General features: G+C 46.3%; 1 protein-coding gene across 1 annotated transcript in view; it reads right to left on the bottom strand.

The window, feature by feature from the left end:
• Positions 1–26,977, bottom strand: part of ADAMTS17 (ADAM metallopeptidase with thrombospondin type 1 motif 17) — a 269,363-nt gene that overhangs the window by 213,213 nt on the left and 29,173 nt on the right. Inside the window, exon 4 of the mRNA XM_084816449.1 lies at positions 8,085–8,257. Coding sequence (XP_084672575.1) covers positions 8,085–8,257 — 173 coding nt within the window. The remainder of the gene's footprint in view (positions 1–8,084; positions 8,258–26,977) is intronic.

The raw sequence follows: 26,977 nt of genomic DNA, 5'->3' as shown, positions 1-26,977 counted from the left end.
CAAAGGTGACTCAGGGGTGTAAGAGCTGGCTCTTTGCAAGTTATATGTAAATTCAAAGCACAAACAGTATAATGCAAATGTTATCGCATGGCGTCAAATGACGCTCATGTTTTCCATAACTTCGTTGCATGCAAGTGGACAGCGATGTTTATAGAGCTAGCTACTAATGGTTGCTCAATGGCTTTGGATGGCTAGAAGATCCCCCCCCCCCATGAGCATAGATGCCTAATAGCTAGCTTTGGGGAGCAAAATAAATTTTTGACTCCTGAACAACTGTTAGGAGAAGAGAGCAGCTCCTGAGGATACAGAAGTTGAGCCATCTCAGAGGCAGCTAATCTCTGAAGATATTTCTTTATCAGGCATTGATGTCTAGAAGAATATATGAGTGTTGATGGCTTTTGTTAGGCAATGGCTACCAGTTACTAGATACACCGCACCTGCTGGTGTGGAGACTGGAGAGAAACAGTTCGGCATCTGGAATGTAGCCAGCAATGAGGGCAGCAGTCTATGTTTTGCAGCTGGCTAGAAAGAAGGAGGAAGTGACTCCAAGGACATACGGTTTGCTTCTGGGGGACTGATGCTCCTGTCAAGACTACCACTGTCTCTCTGGATGCTGGCTTGCTTCACCATGCTCAAAATATATGTTCGCAAACAGAGATTCCTTATGATATAAGTCTCTCCTCACAAAGAAACAGCTGCAGAATCTGCTCATGGAATTTCCTATTGCTTGGGGAAGCAGGAAGCCACACGCGAAACTGTATGGCTTGACCTGGCCCAGACAAACAAAGCAATTCCTCCAGTGCCTCATTACCTAACCACGGTGTCTTGTATTCACAAAGTAAGAGCAGGACTTCTTACCACATGTCAGGCTGGACTCAGAGACATCTGAACTGGGATCAGCTATTTGAGATGCACACAAACATTTGTATGCACTCAAGGAGTGAAGCTTTGCGATTGCCATGCACCGATGGAACAGGAGATCTTGCCCTGCCCCTTACAAAATCACAGACTGCTTCTGAAATAGCTGTGAAATTATTTACAGTGGTAATGCCGCATCCTCTGCCCTGCTGTTAAGAAGCTGGGACAACCACTTATCTTTTAAACCATTTTGAACTATTTTGTCCAGGGTTAACTGAGGAAAGGTCTGAATAAATTCCAGAAGTAGGGAGTAAGTCAAGCTTTCTTGCTTACGATCATGTCATCACAAGTGTTGCAATACATTCCATGTAGGGATATTGTTTATCACATTTCTATCCTGCCTTTCAACGAGGCAACTGAAACCAGCATACATCTAGTTCCAAAGCCCCCCCCCCCATTTAGGCACTGAGCCAGGGCTGGCCCTTCCATGACATAGGGTGAAACCCCCATCTCAAGCAGCAGATCCTGAAGGGTAGAGAACTGGAACTATGTACCAGGAAAGGTAGGAGGAGTGCAGGGCTGGGCTGCTGTCACGATGTTGTGGCCAGGGGGTAGAGGGAAGAGAGGGTAGTGTCAGGGTTGGCTCTGAGCCCATAGAGTCCCAAAGCAGCTCTGATTCTGAGGAGACACAATCCATGGGAGAGGAACTCTCTCAGGTTTCAGAGGCGCAACTGGAGGGGGAGCCCCCCCCCACTCACATTTGTGGGAGCAACAGTGACCCTGGCATGGAAAAGGAGGGACAACTTGAGCTTTTAGACGCAAGGCACAGGTGTAGGCACAAGTGAGAGGTTGCGGGAGCCGAGCTCAGTCACTCAACCTGATGGGCTCAATGTCAACAGCTGCACCCCGAGGCCCCATGAGAGAGGGGGAGACCTTCCCCTCCTACTCCTTAAGTTCAGAGACTTGCCCCGCTTTTCCCCAAACAGAGACCAACTGACGTCCTAACTCTTAGAAACCCCTGGTAGGCTGTTCCTTTGTATTTCCTCTGAGTCTCAGGCAATTAGCATCTGTAAGCTTCATTAGGTTGAATGGGATTAAAGCCTTGGAAAGCAGCCCTTTTGTCTGAGTGTTGATTCTGGCTATTGGAGGATTCAGAAGGCAACAGGAGCAATCCTGACAGGTAGTGGCAGTGGGGAAGGGCAGAAGGGGTGGACAGGAGGAGGAGGAGGGGGTGGGTGCATTCTACTGCCATCATCGTGGCTGGGAGTGAGGAGAGACAAGACCTCAGGTGGCAGGAGCAGTGGAGGCCGGTGGCTCCAGTGTCAGTGGGGGCAGTGAATCCACTCTGGGTTTCAGTCAAAACCAGCCAGAACTCTGAAGAAGCTCCTTTAGAGTTCTGACTGAAACCTAGAGCAGATTCACCGCACCACTTTCACTGGAGCCACCAGCCCCCACTGGGAAGGAGGTCTTGCGCTGGCCCTGCACTGAGCAGACCCAGACTTGCCAAGGAACTTCAACAAAGTTCCTGCATCATGTGCGTTCGTGCCCTGGGACGATGAGGTTAAAAGGATGATTGCATGGAAGTTTGCCAAGCAGCCAGGATTTTACTGGTCTGCCTAGTAAAAAGTTGTTCTGTTGGGTAGTATGAAAGGCCATTAGACTACAGAAATGCCCATAGCCCGTAGCTCAGTGACAGAGCACCTCCTAGGCATGCAGAGGGTCCCTGGTTCAATCCCTGGCAACTCCAGGTAGGGGTGGAAAAAAACCTGCCTGAAACCCTGGAGAGATGCTGCCAGTCAGTGTTGACAATACTGGGCTAGATGGTCTAACTCAGTATAAGACAGCTTCTGCCTTGGTTCCACTTCCAAGTTGTCAGATTGCTCAGCACCTTGTACTATCCAGACTGCATTCACTTTAGCCCTACTCAGAGAGCCAATGCTTTTGAAATCAAGAGTGGACAATCCTACATGGAACTACTCAGCTCTTGAGATTCCTGCTCTGTAGCTTGTAACTTGTTCGAGCAACCAGAAGCAAAACCCTGATTTTCCCCAAACAGTGACCGAGAATCTTAGTTTGCAAGACAACAACCCAACTAGTAATTAGTAATACTCAGTCATATGAAATTTCAATCGTCTTTAACTGTTGAAAGGGACCGAATAGAAGATCCGATCTTGAATTTAAGAGTGGCTTTACAATCCCTATGCCTTTGCAGAAACAGGAGGTTCAGCTACCCGAAACCATGGAACAGTGATGTTAAAAAGAATTTCTCCTCTATAATCTGATGTTCGGTTGACCTAAATAATTACTTTTTAAAACAGATGTATATGTTCTTCTTGGTTTTGAAATGGACTTGTCTCTATTTCAGGAAAGACCACAGGCTGACAAGTAACTGTAAATGTATGTTCTTAGTTCTGCTGCAGCTGTTGCTAAACCACGTGATTAATTTAAAAGCCTCCTCAAGCAGCAAGCCGTAACCTGAAATCAGTGATCTCTTGAATGTTATTAAAAAGGAATTTTATATATTAACCTTTTGGAATAAAGTTTGGTTTCCCTAGGGATGCATGAGAAATTTGTTGCAGTTCGTTTTTGATCAGGATTTACCTTTCGGACCGAATACGGATTCGGACACAATCTGCAGTCAAAATCTGTACGTTTCTGAGCTTGCAATGTGATTCATAGACACCTCCCCCAATGTGTTTGAGAGCTTGTGAACATTTGAAAAAAGTGCATAAAAAATGCAGACTTTTGAAAAATCCGCACAAATACGCTTTAATCCATGGGAGACGAATGTGTAGCTTTCAAAGATATGCACAATTGATGTGTACAATACATTTGGAAAAATACAAATGTACAGATGGATTTGCATGCAAATACATGCATTTGCAAATGCATGCAAAAAATACAGATGGATTTGCATGCAAAAAGTAAAAAAAAACAAAGCTCACAATATGAGCTTCAAGATGGAATTTGGAGAAGTTCAGCAAGCTCAAGTTTTGCTAATTCGCACATCCCTAGGTTTCCCTTTGCAGTTTCCTTTTGGATTCTGAATCACCCTGTTAAGCCCAGTCTTTACACTTGCAGGTGCTTCTGAGAGGCAAAATCATATGGGAAAATAATTGCAATTTTCTTTCAAATACACCGTTCTCCATTTTGGGGGTTGGATTTTTATTCCTGAGGGCACCATTTGGAAATCTGAGAGAGATTCAGTCCCTTTTCTTGCATATCCAGTGTACATCCAGGCTAGCATTTATAGGTTGGTCTACAATGGAGTCTCACTGGAAAAGACCCTGATTCTGGGAAAGATTGAAGGCAAGAGGAGAAGGGGACGGCAGAGGATGAGATGGCTAGATAGCATCACCGATGCAATGAATATGAACTTGAGCGCACTCTGGGAGAGAGCGCAGGACAGGAAGGCCTGGCATGCTATGGTCCATGGGGTCACGAAGAGTTGGACACAACTTAACGACTGAACAACAACAACTACGATGGATAAAGATTTTGAACATTGTCCACCACGAATAATCCTGTATTCCTAGACAGCTAAAATAATATGATATGGGATCATGATGATGATAATGTATCCATTATTTTCATGTGTTCATTTATTTTTTACGCATGTATCATTTTATGTATCATCAATGCCCATGGGGCATGACAGATTAATGTAAGCAAAAAAGGCACAACCCTGCCCCAAGGAGTTTACAATCTAATTTAGACAGTGAAGAGACAACAGACCAAGGGGTTAAACGGGAAAGGCCAACGAGTTGTTAGTTACTTGATTTACGATTGTATTTTTAATCCCAGGGAGAAGCACTTGTGGGATTTTCTGCCTCAGATGTCAAAATAACTTGCCCACCCTTGGATACTCTGAACCTGACTTCGGGGACTTGGGAGAGCATTTGCTATCCTGTCTCAGGCAGCAAAATGTCATAGGCTGATTCTCCCTGCTGCCTCTCTCAAACCTTTCAAGCCAGGACAACCAGCCAGGATTATTTTGTTATGATCTTTTGAGTGTAGCATTTTTCCTCAGACCAGGGAAATTGCCCCCAGAGCCGCTCCCAGCTTCAGAGGGAAAGGAGAAGGAGCTGCTATAGCCTTGCAGAATTCTTTCTAGATGGGGTGATAGGGAGCAGGGAATAGGAGTGAATGACCGCAGTGGTGGGTTGCAGTCAGTCAGAAAGAAAATAGGGGAGTGAGAGGACAAAATTTATTTATTTTTCATTTATTTATTAAATTTATTAATCTCCCATCTGGGTGGTCACCCAGCCACTCTGGGCAATGTACAACAATAGAACAGTTTAAAACAATAAAATTCTACATTAAAAACATCATCTTTCTAAAAATACCCTAACCCACTGCAAATGCCTGCCTGAACAACCATGTTTTTAATGCATGGCGGAAGCTCATTAAAGAGGGGGCATGGCTGAGTGCCCTTGGGAGGGAGTTCCACAGAGTGGGGGCCACCACAGAGAAGGCCCTCTCCCTCATCCTCACCAGTCTAGCTGTCCTGGCTGATGGGACAGAGGGAAGGTCATCTGAGGCTGATCTTGTTAAGCGGCCTGTCTGGTGTTGCTGTGCCAGCTCCAAGTCTTTGAGGGCAAGACATTTGAGTCTACATTTTTGAGTCTACATTTTTGTTACCATTGTCACCAGCTGCCCTTGCTCTTTATCCTCTTTCTCATCATTGTGACCACTTGCTTGCTTGACAGGCAGAGAGCCGGTGAGCATGTAGGCCATGGCATCTACTGCTCCTCCTTCTCACCACCACCATTGTCTGGGCCTGAGCAAGTGGCAAGTAAACAAGTAGGCTGCAATGATGAAGAGGAGGAGCTCTTCACTGGGGGGGGGCTCTTGTCAGTGGGCCCCTGCTAAGATGTGGACCATTGGCAGGTGCCCAACCATGCCTACCCTTGACGCCATTCCAGGAGACAAGACAGGTGAGCAGGGGGACTGGAAAGTGGATGAGCTCTTACCAATTATTTACAAAGCTGGATTGACGGTGTTGATGGTTTTGTGTTTTATTATATTGTATGGTTTTATTGTGTTTTTATTATATATGTGTGATTTTAGCATCATGATTTTAATGTTGTTTATGCGGTGTGGTGTGTTTTATAAAGGTTGTTCACTGCCCTGGGCTCTTTGTGGGGAGGGGCAGGATATAAATCAAACAACAAACAAACAAATATAATTTGAGAATGTCTTTTCCCACACCTACCTCTCAAGTGCCCCTGTCTATCAGGTTTGAATGAAGGATACCCTTCCTTTTGTTTGTTTTGTAAAGCAATCACTCTGTTCCTCATTACCCTTTGCAAAGTCAGTAATTCTTATCCCATATTTCTGTCCTCGACTGGCCTGCAACGGTTGCCTACAAATTTTACAGGAGAACACCTTCAAATGCCTCAGACTGCACAAGATAGGACGTCTCCCCAACCCCCAATTTTCTCTTTCCAAAATCATGACTCACAGAACAGACATCCCGAGCTCTACCAAGACCCACAGGCAGGCAATTCAAAGCCAAGCAATGCATTTGGTACAGCCAAAAATCATATGGTACAGTCTTCCTGGGACTGCGCCACTTCATAATACAGATGAAGCGCTACTCGATAGTGCAATCCTATGCATATCTACTCAAGAGTAAGTCCAATTACATGTAAGACCCATTAAGATAAATGAATGTAGGATTTCAGCCGGAATGCTAACCTATGTTAAAAAGCAAAAAGAACACTCCCTACATATAGAAAATTAGCAAGTCAGGGAGAAAGCTAAATTAAAGCTCTCCTCCCCACATGTTTGTTTTTCAGAGACAAGGCATGTTTACAATAATTATAATCTCTGTCTTCATGCTGAAGTAGTACAGTCCCAGGAGGGAAACACCATCTAATTCTTCCAAAACATATAGATCACATTCCTTAGAACTCCTGATTCTTTCATAGCTAACACTCACCATCCCCACTTGACCCCTAAGTCTTGCACAAACACCCACAGTTCTCCATAAAAGATCTTCTGGAGCATAATTTAAGAAATGCAATAATACATTCATAATGTAGGGCACAGGATCAAAGCTTGACAAATACATTAAAAGCAGAGATTTGGCTTTGGGGCTCCATCATCCAATCTGTGCTGTTTGAAAGGGATTTTATTTTATTTTGAGTTGCATCTTTTAAAAAAATGCATATCCTCATTCAGCAGCTGCAAAAATATTACCATATTTTGTAATGCTGGCTTTCTCTCTTGACAAACAGATATTAAATTGCTTTAAGCAGATCCCAACTTTAAAACAACTATAAAGACAATGTGTGTGCTAATAAGCCATTTTAAGTCTTACTTTGCGGTTTGACAGTAAATGTAATGCCTTACAGCAAGGAGCTAAATTAATAAATCCTACCCCCTCCCCAACAGCAATGTGCTTAAATCCTGGCACATGTGCCAAAGTTAACATTCTGGTTTCTTTTAGAGGCAGCTGTTCATCCTGCCATGGTAGCTGAAGGAGAAGACACTGGCTCAGTTCGCACATAATGACAACCCATGGATTTCTTAAACCATGGCTTGTTGGGGCCCAGCAGCAGCAAATGAACAAGTGTACTGTCTCCTACATGCCTGTCACTTCTGCTTTCAATTAACAACCCCATTCCTGGGTTGTTATCATGAAATCCAAACCCGGAAACTCTGGGTTGTTCGGGTGTTAAACAACCCAGAGTTAACCCAAGGTACAACCCAGTACAACTCCTAGCATTGAAGCTGGCATTGTAGTCCAGCACTTCTGGAGGGCACTGGGTTAGACAAGGCTGACCCAGGGGAAATCAAGATTAATCTCTTTGAAAAAGAACTGTATCGTGCGAAAGAGCACAGAAATGAATTGGTCGGAGTGGGTTTTGGTTAGACAAGTATAGGAGAACATCTTAATAACTGCATCCTGTTAGGACCACAGTGGGATTGTTAGCTCAAGGATGTACTCTGTATTTCAAGAGCTCCATTCTGTCAATCCGAACTCGACTGCTCCCCTGGAGGACTGAGCTCTCGCGGAACTACTGCCTGCAGTGTAGAAAGGGTCCTGTGGCATATGCTAGTTTAAGCTGCAGCCTGAGAAAGTTGGAAGCTCTTAAAAATCCTTCCACCATTACACATCAAAATGAAGACAGAGGTTGGCCTCACAGGCAAAAGACAAACATCAACATCAGGCTAGTTTTGAATCCAGACACAACTCTGGGAACAAAGTGAGCACCTACCATGTTCATCACAGTGAGGATGAATCTTTGGGCCGCATCAGCCCCATGGTACTGGACCATATCAGCATCCGCCACCACGAGCGTTTCCACGGTGTATTCATTTGTGAGCCGAATAGCGTTCCTTCGTTCTCTCCAGTCATTGGTAAGCTTTGTCTTTTTTGGCCTCTTCTTTTCTAGAAAGCAAAGAACATGTTCAAAAGCTCCTTCCAGCAGCACTATCATTTTTCCCTTTGATCCTTGAGCTCAGGAGTGGGGGACCTCCTTCGACCCTCAGGCTGAATTCAGTATCAGAGAAGCTCTTGGGGGCCGCACTGCAGTGATGGGCAGGACCAGAGGCAAAAAGGGTGGGGCCAAAACCACAAAAGATACCAGAATACTGTAGCTTAAAGCTCTTACAGCCAAAAACTATGCCTTAGGGGAGGCATTTCAACCTTTTAGAATGGGCTGGGGGGGACTACACAAAAGCTGTAAACCACCAAATGATTGGTCGTTGGGGAAAGGAGATGGGGTCCACATCTGGAGAACCCCGGAGGGCTGGCTTTGGCCCCTGGGCCTGAGGTTTCCCACACCTACTTTAGCGGAAGTAGGTAGGTCTCCCCAGTGGTAACCTAGATCACTCTGCATAACCATGGACTTTACTGAGGGCTAGTCACATAGATGCTGCCACAGCATTGGCACTGCTTCCAACCATGTATCTCAGGCCCTTGTGGTTTCCAAACTGGAGATCAGACAGAGTGTTTTTTATTTTATTTTTTTAAAATTCTTGGCTGCCTTTTAGGGCAGAAGCCCTCCCAAGGTGGCTCACAGCAATAAAACACATAAGAACAGTTAAAATATTAAAACGATAAAACCACAGACACAATAAAATAGCAATAAAAACAACAATAAAACCTACAATAAAACCAGCAACAGCAGCAATAACAGCAACAGCATCTCTCCCTGCCCCCACAACTATTCTGTTGAGAAAGTTTGTTAAATCTTCCCAATATAGCTTAGGGAAGGAATCTTCTGAGGTGTGGGAAAAGCGGCAACAGAACTTGCTGGTAGCCCACTTCAGGATGCATAGGAGCTGGCCCACCACCTGTTGTATCCTGTTAAATATTCGTTTGATTTCAGAGACGTTTGTCCTTGGTAGGACCCAGAAAGGAGAGGAAAAAAGGAAGCACAGTGGAAGAAAAAGAGTGCTGAGTTATGGCTGTAAATGGAGCTGGAAATAATGAATAAAGTGTTCTTAGAAATACCGGAATTTCTTTCTCATGGAGAAAGGGGCTGATACAAAACCAAGCGTCCCATCAGGAAAACTATTTGCTGGCCAGGGGTTCTATAATAAAGCACCAATGCTGTTTTATAATATTGGCATAGGCCTACCACTGAAGTGGACTCTACCACTTCAGACTGCAGGCAGGGGCTCATGTGACTGAACGCTCCTCCGCAAAAACCAATCCGTTCCACAGATGAAAGTGACACGGCAGGGAGAAGGCAAGGCTAGTATTCTTAATCTAACATGCTGGCTTTCTATGTGCAGGGAATGATTTTGTGTGAAGGAGCATTCAGTCATGTGAATCTCCACCTGTAGTCTGAAGTGGTACAGTCCAAACACATGTTAACCGCCTCAATAAGAATTAGGCCACATAGATATACATATAACTCCAGCTGGTCCAGAATGCTGTAGCCAGACTGTTGACTGGGGCTAGTTACAGGGAGCATGTGACTCCCATGTTATAACAGCTTCACTGGCTACCTGTCTGTTTCTGGGCACAATTCAAAGGTCGGGTTATGACCTTTAAAGCTCTATATGACTAGGATATCTGAAAGACCATATTCTCTCATACAAGCCTGCTTGGGTTTTAAGATCTTCCAAGGAAGGCCTTTTGTCAGTCCTGCCACCTTCAGAGGCCTCTTTGGTGGGGACATGAGAGAGGGCCTTCTTGTTGGATGCTCCCAGCTCTGGAACTCCCTGCTAGGTTGGCTCCCTCTCTGTTGCAAAGATGTTTTTATTCTGGCAGTCCTTTGGCATGTCAGCTGGTCATTTCTGGAGAGGGTTTTAAATGGTTGATACTGTTTATTTATTTTATGGTTATGTTTTTAATTGTGTTTTTAATTTATTTTTATTATTGTTTTAATTTTTTTGTTTTAATCTTGGACATGAGGGCCATTTTTTGATGGAAAGGTGGGATATAAATCAAATACGTACATACATACATACATACGTATATACTTTACATTCATGTGTATGTATCTGGACAAATGAATTTAGAAAATATGACATGTCCATAGATGGGGCAAATGATGGTTTGCCCCATCTATGGACATGTGATATTTTCTAAATCTTCTTTTTAAGAGTTTGGAATTCTTTCAGTAGGAAAAGGCAGCAATAAAATGCATTGAATTGCACTTGATAGGACTTCACCCCATAATTAAAAACTGGTTCAGGTGCTAAACCTGGCTCAGAGTAAGTCCTGCATGCAATGTGATTCTTCAGTTGGTTTTCATTAGTCCCTGAGATTTAATTTTTCTGGACCAAGAGGACAAATCGTCAATGTCATAGTGTCTCACTTTGCAAAACAGGCAGTTTATGTTTAGCTGCACAAAAGTTAAAAATCCCCAGAGTGTAAGCTTCGGAAATAAACCTTCTGCAGTTTCCAGATCTTGATTTGCAGAGTTTATACTGTGATGATCCCTGTTTTTCCACAGCCTGTTTACTAGTTCTCTTACATAAGATGGCCTGAATTTCCCCTTCCTAACCAGACTAGCAAAGCATTCTTTGCCTCGAAACAAGCTGTCCATTTCTCTTGAATAAGTCTCTTTTAAATGATATGGCAGTCTTCGCTCATACTATCAGGATCTAAGCATAGTTTTGGAGGGGCCAGTACAAAGTTGTAACATGGGCCCCCTGCCTCACACATACCACAATCCCCGCCCATACATAAAATCTCATGAATCATGAAAGAAATATTTGCATTTTAATTCTGAAAGTATAATTTTCACATTCCTGAAAGTACATCATGGCTAGGGATGGGTGAACGAGCGATGTTCGAGATTGCTAGGTTTTTCCAAACATCATCGTGCTGCTCGTCTCATGCGTGATTCAATGCTCACTTTGCACAAACGGGACACTTGCGGAAATCGAACAGCAATTGAACGGGAGATTTGCGCAAATCTCCTGAAATTTGCGCAAATCTCTGCTAATTTGCATGAATTCCTTCCATAGACCAAAGTGGGGCTGATTCAGTCTACTGGGGGGATTTGCACAAGTCAAACTGAGAATGGGAATGAGATGAACAAGAGCACATGTTCCACAATTCGTGAATATTTTTGCCGGACACCTGCTTGTGCTTGCATTCGCGGCAACAAGCACAGCACGCTCATGCTTTGCAAGCAAAAATGAAATTTGCATATGTTCTCAATCATGGCCCATGCTGGGGTTTTTCTACCATGTCCTAAAGATGGCAATATTGGGTGTGCTCCCCAGTATTGGATCTAATTATTATGGTGCTTTGTCCTCTTCACCTGCTGCCCCTCTCTCCTGCCTATGCACAACGAACTCTGGGACTAGTAGTTCCTGAGAGAGCATGTCAACTCCTAGTTTAACTGCACAAGCACACCCTCTCCATTCTAGAGAAGGCCCTGGGCCAGCAACTGTTCACCGTTCAGAATTTAGGGTGGCTGTTATGTACCCGGGGGGGAGGGGCGGGGAGGGTACTGTGGCCTAGTTATTGTTTCGAACCTTGGCAGCTCCTGTAGAGCTGGGAGTAGCAACAGTGGCTGGAGCTTCTGCTACGTGGTCACTTCTGTGTGCGATAAATAAAGGACAGTTGTGTTTGAGGCCTGCTGATACTGCAGTCATGCCTTCCACCTATACAACAGTGGCCATGCGTCCTCTTTTACAAAAGACAGTCCTCTATTTGAAGGGCTGCCAGAAGACTGTCTTCTGTTTGAAGGGCTGTCCTGTCCCATTCCAGTTTGAAGAGACAGAACCATAAGAACTGTTGCCCATCAGCCGTTAGCACCTGGACAGCAGACTGAGCAGGCAGGCACACAGCTCACCTGGTCACCATCTTCCACACTATGGTGAGATGCGCTGTATTTCTATTTAAATGATAAGTAATTTCTAAATTTGCATCTATACATATAAATTAGGATATGCAAATTTTATGCAAATGTATGTCCTCTGGGGGTGGGGTTGATGCATTTCCTCTTTTTTGACCATTCATAAGCAGCCACCTTGCTTGTTCTGCTCGAACACTGCTTCTAATTGGCTCCAGCAAATCTCACAAGATCTGGACAGTAGGAACATAGAGACAGGGGAGTAAGTTTCCATAAATACCCCCGGGTGTAATCTTAGCTTCAGGTTTTTTTTTCCTCCTCATGGTAACAGGGTTGCAGAGTGGCCCGGGTCCCCTAGGTCTCTGGGCCCCAGTAAAGTATACTCGTTTTTGTAAAGTATGTGATTATATTGATTGATTTGATTTGTATTCATTTGTATTGATTTGATTCATTTGGTTTGTACTTTTTTACCTTTCTACCAAGAAAAGTGGCACTCAAAGCAGCTTACAATCATAAATAAAACTTGATTAAAACAATCATAAATCCATGTATTAAAATGCAATTAAAACACAGCCACAGCCTCCTGAAATTGATACTTATCCCTTTGCTCATTCATACATCCATTCCATTCCATCTCGCCAGTATGTGCATTTATTCACGTCCAGCCCGTTCTCTGTCAAGTTGTCTGGCAGCCGTTCTGCTACACTGCCTTTCTGCCTGAGGCACCAACTATCATCACTCTGTATTGCTTTCTTCTCCCCACCCCCTTTCTAAACTGAAACAACAGATGAGAAATGGAAGCCCCCACCCACACTTTCCTCCAGAAAAAGAAAACTACAAACAAACAAACAAACAAACCCAGGAACAAAGAGAAATAATACACGTGATGGAAATACCCTACTGAGATAAAGATCAGCCATATATGCACAAAAAATAAGAAGATAGTCTTAATTTTGAGATAATAATGAATAATAGCAATTTATGCAACGGTGGCTAAAATCCCACTGGGCTTGCCTGGGCAAACCCCCCATCCATCTGCACGATCTGTGTGTCTGTGTTCGAAGACAGGATATAGATTATTATTAAGCCATACATTCAGCCCACCCCATTCCCAAAGGCTTAGGGTTGGTATCAGCAATTTTCTATAAAGTTGGAGGGATTCTATCCACAAACGGCTTGCAATCCAGTTCCATCACAACTTATTAGCAAACGTTTCCCCACATAAATCATTGTCAGATCCAGTTTGTCCAAGGCAATTTTCCAGTCAGCCAAACCTGTAAGATTTTATTGGGATTATTGAGTATCATTCAACTTGCTTCGGCCTATCAAGTGCATGAGGGTGTTTTTTTTAAGCTGGTCTCTCTGCAGTTCACTCCTTTGGACACAGCTGGGTAGTGACACACTTGCTGGATTCCCACCAAATATCCTTCTGGTCAGCAGCTCAAGACAGACTACAGCAAGCATGGGTGTAATTCATGACCCGTGGGCCACATGCAGCCCCCCACCACCACCACTATCCTGCGAAATCAGGGAAATTAAAAAGAAAAAAAGGCATCTGCAGTGGCTATGGAGTGCCAAAAGGGTTAAATGAGCTTGCTTGCAAGCTACATTTGACCCTTTTAGCACTCTGTAACCACTATGGAGCTTCAAAAGAGTCAAATTTATTTATTTATTATTTATTTATTACAATTATATCCCGCCTTTCCCCCCTCCTTAACGAACCCAAGGCGGCATACATAATCTTCATCCTCACCATTTTATCCTCACAACAACAACCCTGTGAGGTAGGTTGGGCTGAGAGTCTGTGACTGGCCTAAAGTCGCCCAGTGAGCTTCATGGCTGAGTGAGGACTAGAACCCGGGTCTCCCAACTCCCAGTCCAACAATCTAGCCATTATACCACACTGGCTCTGCCATTTATTTAGCTTGAAAATAAGGTAATTTTGACCCTTGGACACTCTGTAGCCGCTGTGGATGCCATTAAAAAATGTTTGTTTGTTTGTTTGTTTATTTTCCTGCACCCACAGGAAGGGTGCAACCCATGGGGGGAGAGTCCAGGCAGCAAAAATGGCCCCCAGACCTCCCATAGTTGCCTACCCCTAGACTACAGGCTCTGGTTTTGACTGATCACACGCACGCTTTCCTGTCACCATAGATCCAGACAAGAAAACCCTTGCATCCCATAGGCCACAGCAGATCAGGTGATGCTCCCTAACCTTTATAAGACCTTCCTGTTCAGACTTGCTCTTGCTTGCGGCCTCACTTCCCCCTCTGCCTCACACTCAGGTTTGCAGAATCCAGGTCTGATCGTGGTTTGGATGGGAAAAGTATTACTAATAAATTGAAAGATTGCAGACTCAGACTGTTCTTAGGAAAAACATGAGGTGTCTGAGCTTCTAAGGCACAATCAAGGCCAGGCTTCTACAATGTCCCAGGGCCGGCCCTACCATTAGGCAGAGTGAGAGGGCTGCCTCAGGCAATGGATGCTGGGGCTGGTGGTGAGAAGTGGCGAGGAGGACAGAGCTAGGTGTTCCACATGGCCTACCCTTCACCATCTAATCTAGCCTGCTGCCCTAAGGTACATTGGGAGGATGCTTCCGTCACCAGCGTGGAAGTAAGAATCAACTTGGTCAGCTTCTCTACACAGAATGAGAGGGACTGCCATCTTATCCTTCACCTCAGGTTGCTGCTTCAACGGCAACAGAGGCAGAAAAGGTGGATGTTGGGGACAGACTGGGGCTAGTCTTGGATCTGGTGGATCCCTCCCATTCCCCCAACACATTGGATCCCTCCCATTCGAACACATTGGATCCCATCCCATCCCATCGGATCCTATTCCATTCCAACAGACTGGATTCCATTCCATTCCATTGGATCCCTCCCATTCCAACACATCGGATCCCATTCCCATTCTTAGATCCCTCCCATTCCCCGAACACATTCTCCAAATGGGGAAAAAAGGTCACCCCTGGAGCTAGCATAGTTATTTTCTCTCCCACTGAAACTAATAGTGAGGGGAAAGAAGAAGGAAGGTGAGGACAAAAGTTTTTTTTCTTTGTCCTCACCTTGGGGTGAGGAAGGAAGGAAGGGGGGAAGGAAGGAAGGGGGGAAGGAAGGAAGGAAGGAAGGAAGGAAGGAAGGAAGGAAAAAAGCCCCCACCCCCTTCTGCTCTGGCCGGCACAAGCCCTTAGGAAGTGGTGGTTCCTCAGCCATGAACTCTCCCCACACCCAACTTCCATAGGAGTGCTCTACCTGACAGGAGGGAGAGCAGGGGGCGGCCTCGAAGTTGCCCACCAACGGTGGCACCTGGACAGCAGAAGTCACCTGGTAGTCTCCCCCACTATGGTGAGATGTACTGTATTTCTATCTGGATTATAATTATTTCTAAACTTTTAAATTTAGAATTTAGAAATTTTTGGAATCTTTGCACTGGCTGCCAATTTGTTTCTGAGCAAAATATAAAGTGCTGGTTCTTACCTTTAAAGCCTTACATGGTTTCTCCCCTACGTCCCAGTCCACCCAGTCCTCTGAGGGCTCTCTGCTGCGGCTGCCTCATGCGAGATCGGCAGCCATGTGCAAGAGGACCTTTTCCTTTGTCACCCCTCCATTGTGGAATGACCTGCCGGTTGAAATGCGCCCGCTGACCTCGCTGAAGGTCTTTAAGCAGGAATCAAAGACGCTGTTATTCCGGCAGGCCGTCCCTTTTGAGGACTCTTGTTCCTTTCGCTGACTTTTGTACACTGTTTTCTAAGCTGTGCTGTTTTGAGCTGTGTTGTTTTATTGTTGGATTTTTGGTTTAGTTCAAACTTGTTTTTAGAAATATGTTGACCGTATATATTGTTCTGTGCTCTTATGTAAATGGTTTTTAAACTTTGTATACCGTATTTTAAAGTTTTAACTTTTGTAAACCGCCCAGACAGCTTCGGCTACAGGGCAGTATATAAATGATGATGATGATAATGATAATAATAATAAATTCACATATACATTAGTGGATGCAAATATCATGCAAATCGGGCTCCTCTTGTGTCCTCTTTTTTGGCAACGTGTAAGTATGCAGGAGGGTCTGAAAATATAACAGAGAAATGCCAGTGTCCAAGGCGGGGTATGTTTATTTAATTTTTTATTATTATTTAAAATATTTCTAGGTTTAAAAAAAAGATTTTACTACTTTTGCAAAGCAAGATTAAACAAAACAACAGCAGGAATGAATGAATGAATGAATGATTAAATAGAAAGACGTTGGATTTAAATCTACTTCGTGACAGAGAGTAGTACATTTAACATATTTATATTTCTCCCTCTATCTTACAAACCAAGATATAGGTGGAATCCATAGGTTTCTTGGAGTTTTTCTTTATAATTTTTCACCATAACACATTAAATTTAAGGCGCAATCCTATGGATGTTTAGACAGAAAAAAGTCCTACAACTCCCAGCATTCCCCAGCCAGCATGGAGCATGCTGGGAGTTGTGGGACTTTTTCCCTGTCTAATCATCCATAGGATTGTGCCCTTGGTCTCTTCTCCATAGTCAGAAGAAAGGTTTTGACAAATACGGCACTGGATGTCCCTTGACCCCCCAAGACTACAAGACACAGCTGGGGGGGTGTGTGTTACAACTTATGCCTGAACAAAGAGGAAAAATTTGCTCTGTTCAAATTCTTTAGTCTTCAGAAAGGAGATATTCCTTTCTTTTTAACCACTCCTGGTTCCTACAGCTACTATAAAGGACTGGCAAAAGTTCTAATGATTTATACAGGTAATCTAAGTAAATTTATTTCTACAAAATTTTGTAAGAATTCAAACAAGGCCAGTCTGGTTACCCCTTAGGGAAACTTGGGTTGGCCTCAACACTTTAGAAGATGGGTATTGATGCATTTCCGTTCTTGGCAATCAATTTTGCTAGTTTCAAGGGATGGGGGCCAAGAATTGAGGGGAATAGATGGCTAGGGTTGGCTAAACATTATAGGATCTACCGGAAATTGTTCAAGAGAGCATCGTGTCTAGTAGGTATGAACAGCAGCAGCACTTTTGACTTCTCTTCAGCATTGCTAGACGTGCAAGACTTTTCATGCAGCCCCGAGAATTAAGTTTCTGAAAGAGTTTGCTCTCTTGTACTTCAATATATGAAAATGCAAGATTGCTCAGCAGTTCCCATTGTGTCCAGCAGTGCTTGAATTATTGGGGTGGGGTCAGATCAGGACCACTGCACTCTGGGAGGGGAGAATTAACCTACCCACCACCTGTTTGCCCCTGAAATTTCATGCACACACACCTTGAGGGGTAGGCGGAGGTGGTGGTAAAAAAGACAAGTGGAGGCTTTTCTTCCTTTATTTAAACTCCCCCACGAAGGGGGGGGAGTGGAATTTGTGGGGGGGGAAATGGGCTTGGAAGGTTTAAACCTCCCCTTCCTGAGCATGGTGGTCCAAATTGGGGCTGTGCATGCTTACAAAAGAGTAAATAAAACTATGAAGCACAGCTGCACGCTGTGCAATTACTGTAATGTGTAGTTTGGTCCGGGAGCGGGGGCTGTTACAGAAGGTATGGGGGCAGCCAGCTCTTCTATGCCTCCCCCGCCCTACTGAACATGGGGGATCTGGATAAACAGCCAAAGTAAAATAAAATAAAATAAAAAGCAATGCAGAGCTGGAGACCAGACTGCCCTCCTAGTCAAGCACAGAGAGACATGGTGGAGAGATCCAGGCAAGGGGGCTATGGGGGAAGGTATGGGGCCAAAACGTGGCCCCTGCCTCAGGAGCAAAAGGCACAGGGGCTGGTGGGGGCTATAACTGGAGCTCTTGGGTCCAGCAAGTCTTAAGTAAGGATGTGCAAATTGGCTGGAAAATAGTGTCTCACTGTTATTGTCCAATCTGAGGGATACAGGATGAAGATGCATCTGGAATCTCTTCTGCTCTGCCATATAATGGTCCTGGGCAAAAAGAAGGATTTTTGAGGTTCTGGAATCAGGATTCCAAACAGATAACCTGACAGCCCTGCCTCTTCTCTCCCCTAGCAACCAGCAAGATGGCTTCCTGCCTCAGTAGCAGAACAGGCTGTCCAAGAGAGGCTGAAGATTCACACGTATGGTAAGGAGATACACATTGGCATGAGATGTTCACAGGTACACCTCTCCACTGCTTGCATCATCTCAACAACACTCACAATCTAGGCTGACCTAGTAACTACAAAATATTTCGCAGCAGCCAGCCTGAGGGAAGCACAGAGCTGTCAAGGAAGCTGGCTGTCCAAAGATTTTCATTACGAGGTGGGGAAAGGTTACCGGCTGGCAACCACCTGAAGCAAACTTGATGTTGACTGGAACAGCAGCATGCTGGGAGTTGGGAACCATGACAGCTGGCACTTGGAACGCCTTCGCATCCAGTGCCCACTTGTTCCTCACCAGATGATGCAAGTGTGAAGCGAGTTCTGTGGAATGTTTCAAAACATTCCTTCAAGCACTTGTCTTCTCCTCCCTCCCTCCCTCTCCCTCCAGCCCTATTCTCCATGGCTAAAACCTTCTACTTTCTTTTCCTTTATTAAAAAAAGGAAAAGGGAGGATGGTCATCCCTGCCTCATAACCCAAAATAACTGCAGTTAAGTAGAGCTGGACACAAGTAAAAACAAATTATAATCTGAGCCTTTACTTGAAAACGCCAAAGTAAAAGAAAGAAGAAAGCCTGGAAACTCAAGGCTTTACCTTTGTTTCCTCACATCTGTTAGAAAAGGAAGCTAGTGGGGGGGTCAAGGAGGGAGAGAAATAATAATCCCAGTGCACTGGGCTCCAAGGGGGTGGTGGTGCTGGGGGCTCAGAGCTCTAGTGTCTTCATTGCTAAGCAGCTGGTCTGTGTAGCTGCCCTTTCAAGGATCTGAGTTCACACATTGCCCAGAGCTAGTAGCAATTACTTTGCACCTGCTCATATAGTACTATGAAACTACCGTGGTGCAAATCACAGGGGGTCCAGTACCGGACAAAGTGGGGCAGGGAGTGGAGGAGAGGTTCCGGTAAGCGTTCTGGCTCACCCCACCGGTGTTGGCTTGGATTTTCAGCCAAAACCATTCCTAAGGGTGCAATCCTATTCAGATAGGCGGCCGCCTCCGAACTCGGAGGCGACCACCTATCCAATGCAGGGCAGGAGAAGCACGGAGGGGATCGTTCCCTCCGCACTTCAGCCGCCCTGCATTTTCTGATAGACAGCCGATTTTGGCTGTCTAGCCGCGGGGGCGGGGGGGGGGGGGAGAAGGAGGCTGCTGTATGACAGCTGTATGGATGTGTCATACAGGCATTTCTGCCGTCCCCGCTCTGGAACGCCCCCCAAACATGCCCCCCTTTGGCCGCTCCGCACTCTTTTTTTATTATTTATTTATTTATTTATTTATTTATTTCATTTCTATACCGCCCAATAGCCAAAGCTTTTGCGAGCACAGGGGATGGGGCTGTTCCGTGCTGCCTCCAAGGCAGCGCAGAAGTGGGGGGAAGTCGGTTCCTGGAATACAACATATCCTATGGCCATCTAGCTGCTGTCTAGCGGCCACAGGATTGCTCCCTAAGAGTCACAGCTGAGTTTAGCACAGTGTTCTTCACTGCAAGGCCTGAGGGCCAATGGTGGCTGAGCGGCTCCCTCTGCCTCTCTCATTCTTTCTTTCTCGCAGCAGGGCCTCTCCAGCTTGCCTTGCTTGCTTTAGTGGCAGGCGGGCTGCTGTGCTCTGGGCTACTGGAGAAAGCTTCGGGGGTGGGGAGTCAGGAGACCTACCGTCCATCAGCTGTAAGGTGGGGCGGGGAGAGGAGAACGCAGGAGCAATCAGGCAATTAGCTGTGGTGAGGGAGGAGCCCGAGAGTCAAAGGGCAATGTGGTTAACTAGCTAAGGTGGTACACTGTGCAGGCACTGGAGATGGAGGGAAAATGGAATGCACAGGCGAGAGACAGAGAGCGCAATGTGGATCAGAGCATTCTCTCAGTGATGAGAAAAGATCCATCCCAATCCAAGGACCAAGTGAGACTTTTAGGAGTTTGGAGCCTGTGTGGTGACTGACTGATGAAGGCCCCGCTTGGACGACGTGGAAGGGAATGCGGAGGAGAGGAGATGACCAAAAAGGCAGCAGAGGCTGGTGGCTCTAATTTCAGTGGGGCCATGAATCCATTCTGGGTTTTAGTCAGAACCGGCCAGAACTCTAAAGGAGCTATCTAAGGTGCTAAACCCTATCCGCAAATTAGGTTCAGCACCTTGGATAGCTCCTTTAGAGTTCTGGCTGGTTCTGACTAATACCCAGAATGGATTCATGGCCCCACTGAAATCAGAGCCACCAGCCTGCGCTACAAAAAGGCCCCCAGCTGTGCCTGGTGCGCAGCATCACTGCTTGACTATGGAGGGAGAGCAGAGGCCCTCACAGCCCAGGAAAAGCCCCCAAGTGGCCTCAGCAGTGGCACCTGGAGCTGGTTCAATTGTCAGTTTGGTTACAAGCTCACTAGTCGCCTGAGGTCCCTCACTCTCACCTTTGTCCCTCCTCTGCAAAAATGCTGTATTATCTTTGGGCCAAATGAGACCTGAGGGGGGCAGACACGCTTATTATTGGGGGCATAATATGCTTCATAAGGCAATACAGGACCAGGACAACATGGAGCATCTTTGCTCTCAATCTGGATTTGGGACTGAAAGACCCAGGAAAAGTGTGGGTGCATGGAGGGGAAGTTGCAAGCAAGCACAATCTGTGACATCGCACAACATCATGACTGATTCCGGGGCACGTCAGATAAGGCATCAGCCTTAGCTTCCAATTTCTTGGCTTTGTGGAGTTTGGACCAATGTGAGATAGCCTTATCGTCTGGTTTGTTAAACCGGCAGGTTTTTTGCTGATTGAATTTATTCATTAGTCTGCCCCATTACCAAAAAAAAGGGGGTGGGGTAGGTGGCAGAGACCGAGAAGTTGTTTAGAATATTGCAACCTCGTATGCAAGTTACTGGAAGGGGGCAGTGCTGCAGTTAGTTCATAGGAATTTAAGCCACAGCTAGCCCTAGGATCTCTATAGCCTACAGTGTGGTTTCCTGCGATTTCTTCCTTTTGCTCCTCCCCTTCCTCCTCCCCTCCCCCTGACCTCCACCACCGCTTGGAGCACATGTATTTGCTCTCTCAGTCCTGCCTGTGTAATGGAACACAAAATGGACTAACAAACTCTCCTTTGAAACTGTATGCTGTACCTGCATATTATATTCAAGATTATAATGTGAGTGAAGCTTTTTTCTTTCCTTCACAGAAGAAGGGCGTGGCCTCCTTTTTAGCCTTGTGTATAGGTGGAACTGGTAAACGCTCATTCTGTTCTCCCTTTTGTTTTGTTTTTTCTCTGCTAAGTGCCTTTCTAACAGAAGGCATCTATACAAAATAATCCCATTGTAAGTGAACCCACAGTGACCCGGTTCACACGATCACCATAGCCCACTGTGGCTTATAAGCCACGGTGGGTTGCCGTGATCGTGTGAACCGGCTCAGCGAGGGAGAAGGGTTGCGCGGCATGGCTGGCTGCAACAGGCTAGGAAAGAGCAATTCCAGCTCCTTCGTGCCCTGTGAATCACGAGAGAGAAAGAGCAACTGTGAGGGCTGGCGTCAAGGGTAGGCATGGCTGGGCATCTGATGAGGCACCACAGCCCTACAGGGGCCCACTGACAAGAGCCTCCCTGGAATTGCTCCTCCTCGTCACCATCACAACTTGCTTGTTCACCTGCTTCTTGTTCTGGCCCAGACAATGGTGGTGGTGAGGAGGAGGAGGATTATATGCCATGGCCTACTTACTCACTGGCTCTCTGCCTGTCAAGGAAAGGGTAGTAAGGAGGAGAAAGAGGAGGAGAAGAAATTGCTGGCTGGTGATGATGCCCCGGCTGGAGGAGTCCTCCTCAGGGGAGGAATCATAGAACAGTAGGGTTGGAAGGGGCCTACAAGGCCATCGAGTCCAACCCCCAAGAGCAAGAGGCCCCAGAAGCCCAGGGTACCCCAGACCAGGGACTGCCACCAGACCCACAGGAGCCTGAGCCCTTGGGGGAGGTGGGTGGAGGGCCACCTCTGTCAAGAGAAAGGGACTCTGCCTCTGAGGCAGGGGCCGAGCAACCCCTGATCCCTGGGAGCGTCGGCGCTTCGAGCGACAGGCTAGCCGGGCTCCTGTGTGAAGGCGTGCTCGCCTCCAGAAAAGGATTTCTCAGGAGAAAGGGACTCCTTATGAGTAAGGCTCTGGAAAGGGAGCTCTGATTGGTGCAGCTGAGCTCTCGGCGGGGTGCAGCTACCTTTGGGCTTAAAAGCCTTCCCTGGAAACCCAGCCCGGAAAGACTTGATCCATCCAGCTTCTGCCATGCCCCTTGCCTCCTGAGCCGTGCCCTGTGACTGATGCTCTGTTTCCTGACCTCTTGCTTGTTACCTTGACTACTCCTGCTGCTGCCTGATCCCCATGGCCAGCCGGCCTGTGTTCTGCCCTCTGCCTGGATTTTGACCGCTCTTGCCTTCGCCTAAACCTCTCTGGACTGAAACCTGTGCGCTTGCCCGTTTGCGTGCCAACTCGACTTCTATTGCATTGTTCCCTGTATTTGCTTGCAAAGAGCCAAGACTCGGTCTAGAGCAGGACACAATGGTGGTAATAAGGCAAGCTCACTGAGAGGGGGCCCATCCGGAGTGTCTTGGCCAAGGGCCCTCAAAAGCCTGGAGCTGGCACGGGAATATTTTTGATGTAGTGACACAGGCAGTCTCTGACCCCACCTTACTTTTGATGTACTTTGATGGGCCTCAGATATTCTTACGAAGAGATGGGAAAGGGCCACAAACAATAGGTACTTGGAATTCCTCCAGTAGGGCTGAAATCAGCCAGCCAGCAGGCTTTATATTGTACAGGCCTGGACCACGGTCATTAGAGATTGTTGAAGGCAGTCTTGCAACACAGCAAACCTATTGGAGGGTTCTGAAAGCCTACACCTCTGAAGCAGGCAAAGACCACAGCAGCCCATCTCCTTATTCTTCTGCTGTATCTGATTTAGGAACCTTGCAGTGGTACTCCTCCGTGAGTCAAAGGAACCCCAGACTACAAAAAGCAACAGCCTTAAAGAAAGGATTAAGTGAACAACACAGCACAGGCTCCTGTTGAACCAGCTGATGTCCTATGCTGCACAGCTCAGCTGTTATGGGTTAGCAGGAAGGCAATAAAATGCAAGCAGGAGGGCCAACCATGGAGCTCACACTGATGGGGACATAAGTAGTGAAATAAGAACATAAGAACAGCCCTGTGGAATCAGACCAAGGGTCCATCTAGTCCACATTCTGCTCACACAGTGGCCAACCAGCTATCGACTAGGAACCCACAAGCAGGATATGAGCATAACAGCACCCTCCCACTCATGTTCCCCAGCAACCGGTGTACACAGGCTCACTGCCTCTGGTACTGGAGGTAGCACATAGCCATCAAGCCTAGTAGCCATTGATAGCCTTTTCCTCCAGGAATTTGTCCAACCCCCTTTTAAAGCCATCCAAATGGGTGGCCATCCTGTGGTAGCGAGTTCCATAGTTTCACTATGTGCTGTGTGAAGAAGGGGGCTCTTCAAATGTTGCAATGGGCGGAGAGTGGGAAAATACCAGGGACTGAACCTATAACCTTACGTATGCAACACGTCTCGCATTGGTGAGCCACAGGCCTTTCCTTTTGCCAGGTGCGTTGAACCTCATTCCGGTCATGGGCCAAATTCCATTTTGAAGAAGCTCTTGGGGGCCACCAAAGGCAAAAAGGGGCAGGACCAAAAGACCCAAATGACCAGCAGTTACTGCCAGTCACTAAGCCCTAGGAGAGGCATTTCAACTCTTTAGAATGGGGAAAAAACCACAGAGAAGCCAAGAAACAACTAAACGATTGGTAGTTGGGGGAAGAGGGTGGGGAAAGGGGAAGGGGCATGGCCATGTGGAGAACTCCAGAGGGCTGGATTTGGCCTCCGGGGCCTTATGTTCTGCACCCTGCCCTATGCAGACTGGAGGTAAGGGGTGTTAGCCAACCAGAAACACATCCTAGAACATAGTAACCTGGGCCCATTTCATTTTTTTTTTAAAAAAGCAATTAACTCCACTGGTGATGATATGTAAGGCACTTGTTAGCGCAGGGGCATAAAAAGTAGCCTCTCTGCTTCCTCCTCCTCTCCTGTCACATATATATTGCTGCTTCCTCATTCTGCCAGCAGCAGGCAATCCTGAAAGCAGTGGAGTCTGGTGGCTGCAATGTCAGTGGAGCGGTGAATCTGCCTCGGGTTTCAGTCAGAACTCTAAAAGACCTATCCAAGGTGCTGAACCTATTTTCAGGGGTGAGAGTTCAGCACCTTGGATAGCTCCTTTAGGGTTCTGCCTGGTTCTGACTGAAACCCAGAGCGGATTCCCCGCCCCACTGACAGCTGAGCCCCTACCTGCCTCCACTACCTGGAAGAAACCCAGCTGCAGCTTCTGGGGATGGCCAGATTTCGCCATGTTGCCCCCGGTGCATTCTAGCAAGCAGTCTCCAGTGTCATCTCTAGTAACATAAGCAAATACCTTGGACTACCCAGCAGATTTGCTGAGTAAGGAGCTTCCAGTTTACACAGCCAAGCCGTCATATTACGCGCCCGTCGGTCCTGCAAGTTCAGCATCCTTCCACCGTGGAGAGAGAGGGGAGGGGGCGTCTCCACTGGGGATGAATCAGGACATGCTATCACATCGCTTAAGCACATCTAGCAATCGGAAGGGCTACGGTAGGGGTGAATAACTGGTGACCTGAGTTGCCAAATCTACCTACCTACACCACACACGCAACTCAGAGACGGGTGTGGAGAAAGAGATGACTGCCGCTATGGAACTTGTCAGAACTCCACGATGAGGATGCAGGGCCAGCACCAAGGGTAGGCATGGCCAGGCACCTGCTGAGGGCCCACACCTCAGTAGGGGCCCATTGACAAGAGCTGCCTGGAGCTGCTCCTCCTCTTCCCCATTGCAACTGCTTGTTCATGTGCCTCTCACGGGGCAGGCTGCCTACAACCAGGGCCGGCATGAAGGGTAGGCATGGTTGGGCACCTGCCAAAGGCCCACACCTCAGCAGGGACCCAATGACAAAGCCCCTGCGTGTTGCTCCTCCTCTTCTCCATTGCAACCTGCGTGTTCACCTGCCTCTCGCTCTGGACTAGACAACAGGGGTGGTGAGAAGGAGGAGGAGTGGATGCCACGGCCTCCTTGCTCCCTGGCTCTCTCTGCCAGTCAAGCAAGCAAGTGGTAGCGATGATGAGAAAGAGGATGAGGAGCAAGAACAGCTGGTGATGACGGTGGTGAGAAGGGAGACTCACTGTGGGAGGGGGCTTCTTGAGGGTGTGTTGTCCAAGACTACCTAAAAAGTTCTTGGTAGAAATATGAGTCATGCCAGGCATCTCCTGGATTGGCTTTTCCTCCCCCTCCAATTTTATCTTCATAACAACCTCGTGAAGTAGGTTAGGCTGAGAGATGGTGACTTGTCTAAGGTCATCCAGTGACCATCATGCCAAGTGGGTATGTGAGCCGGCACTCTAACCACTACACCACACTTTTTCTTCTAGTTGCCCCCACAGGACTTGTGTTGTTTGGCAAATTACATGTTTAGCCCCTGCTGGGCCGCTCTCTGTAGAATGGCCCAAATAATACAAAATATTGTTCATCCCTAAATTATAATATTCAGAGTGTCCCATAATAAAAGACCAAATGGGATTTGGGGAGGATGGAGGGTTGTTGTTTTTTAAGCTACCTGCCTTTTTATTAGATTTAAAATGAAGTAGCATAGGGTAAAGAAACGTCAGGTGGACATACGGGATGGTTGACGGTTCCGCAGCCTATAACTTTTTGAGTTCACAATTTATCTAACACAGGCTGCCATCAAAAAACGCACTCGTTAATATTTCAACAGATACTTCCTAATATGGGATAATAGAAGTTTCATTACATTGCTCACTATTTTTAGCATGCGCAGTCTTTGGCTATAACAATGGGGTTTTCAAGCCAAGCTAAACGTACACACACAAAAAATAACAGGGTGGAGTGACGAGCGTTAAAGATACAGAGGAGAAAAATCTAAAGCTAGAATAACATGTAGTTAGAATTTATAACTCATGGGAGAAATGGCCCGCAGTGGATACCTGAATATGTATACCTGGCCCTCAGGTAAAAACCCAAGTAAATACTAAAACTTCTTTTAAAATTGGGAATTTTAAATCCTGGTTTTCTGGTTTCAGAACATGGCATTCCTGTGGAAATGGACTTACAGGCTTATATATTAAGACAGCAGTCCTATGGTACCTGGGAGAGCATCCAAGGGACCATACGATATGGTGGAGTTCCCCCTCTGAGCCTGTAGACCAGGAGTCCCCAACCGGTTTTTGACCCATCCATAGGCACATTTGGGAATTTGAGTCCATGCTGTGGGCATCACCACAAAAGGCCTAATCAGTGGATCACCACTTCAGTGTCCACCTGTCATGTCTTTGGTACTCAGGCTGTATCTTATTCAGCAAAAAACTTTTGTTTTGTGTCAACTGGACACCACGATGTCTCTTTAATAAGGGATTGTCTAATTTGCCTAATTGCTGGTAGTGCAATACAGCAAATGTTTCTTTTAAACATATATTTTGGCAATGTCTAGTTGTTGCTTCTTTTGAGGAGGAGGTTATTACACAAATTTTGTACTGGAACAGTTTTTAATATTCACTGATATACACACTCTTTTAAATTATTTACCTGCTTCATGGAAATTAACAAATGGTCAACGTAAATGGATTCTCTGCACCCTTTTGACAGCTAAAAGTTTGATATCACAACATTGGAAGGATAAACAGTCACCTCCAA

The sequence above is a fragment of the Heloderma suspectum genome, chromosome 11 (assembly GCF_057233095.1).
Source record: "Heloderma suspectum isolate Gila_16-S chromosome 11, 16-S_ref, whole genome shotgun sequence".
Classification (NCBI taxonomy): domain Eukaryota; kingdom Metazoa; phylum Chordata; class Lepidosauria; order Squamata; family Helodermatidae; genus Heloderma; species Heloderma suspectum.
The sequence above is the reverse complement of the archived record's forward strand: the minus strand, read 5'-3'. Positions and strand labels throughout refer to the sequence as shown.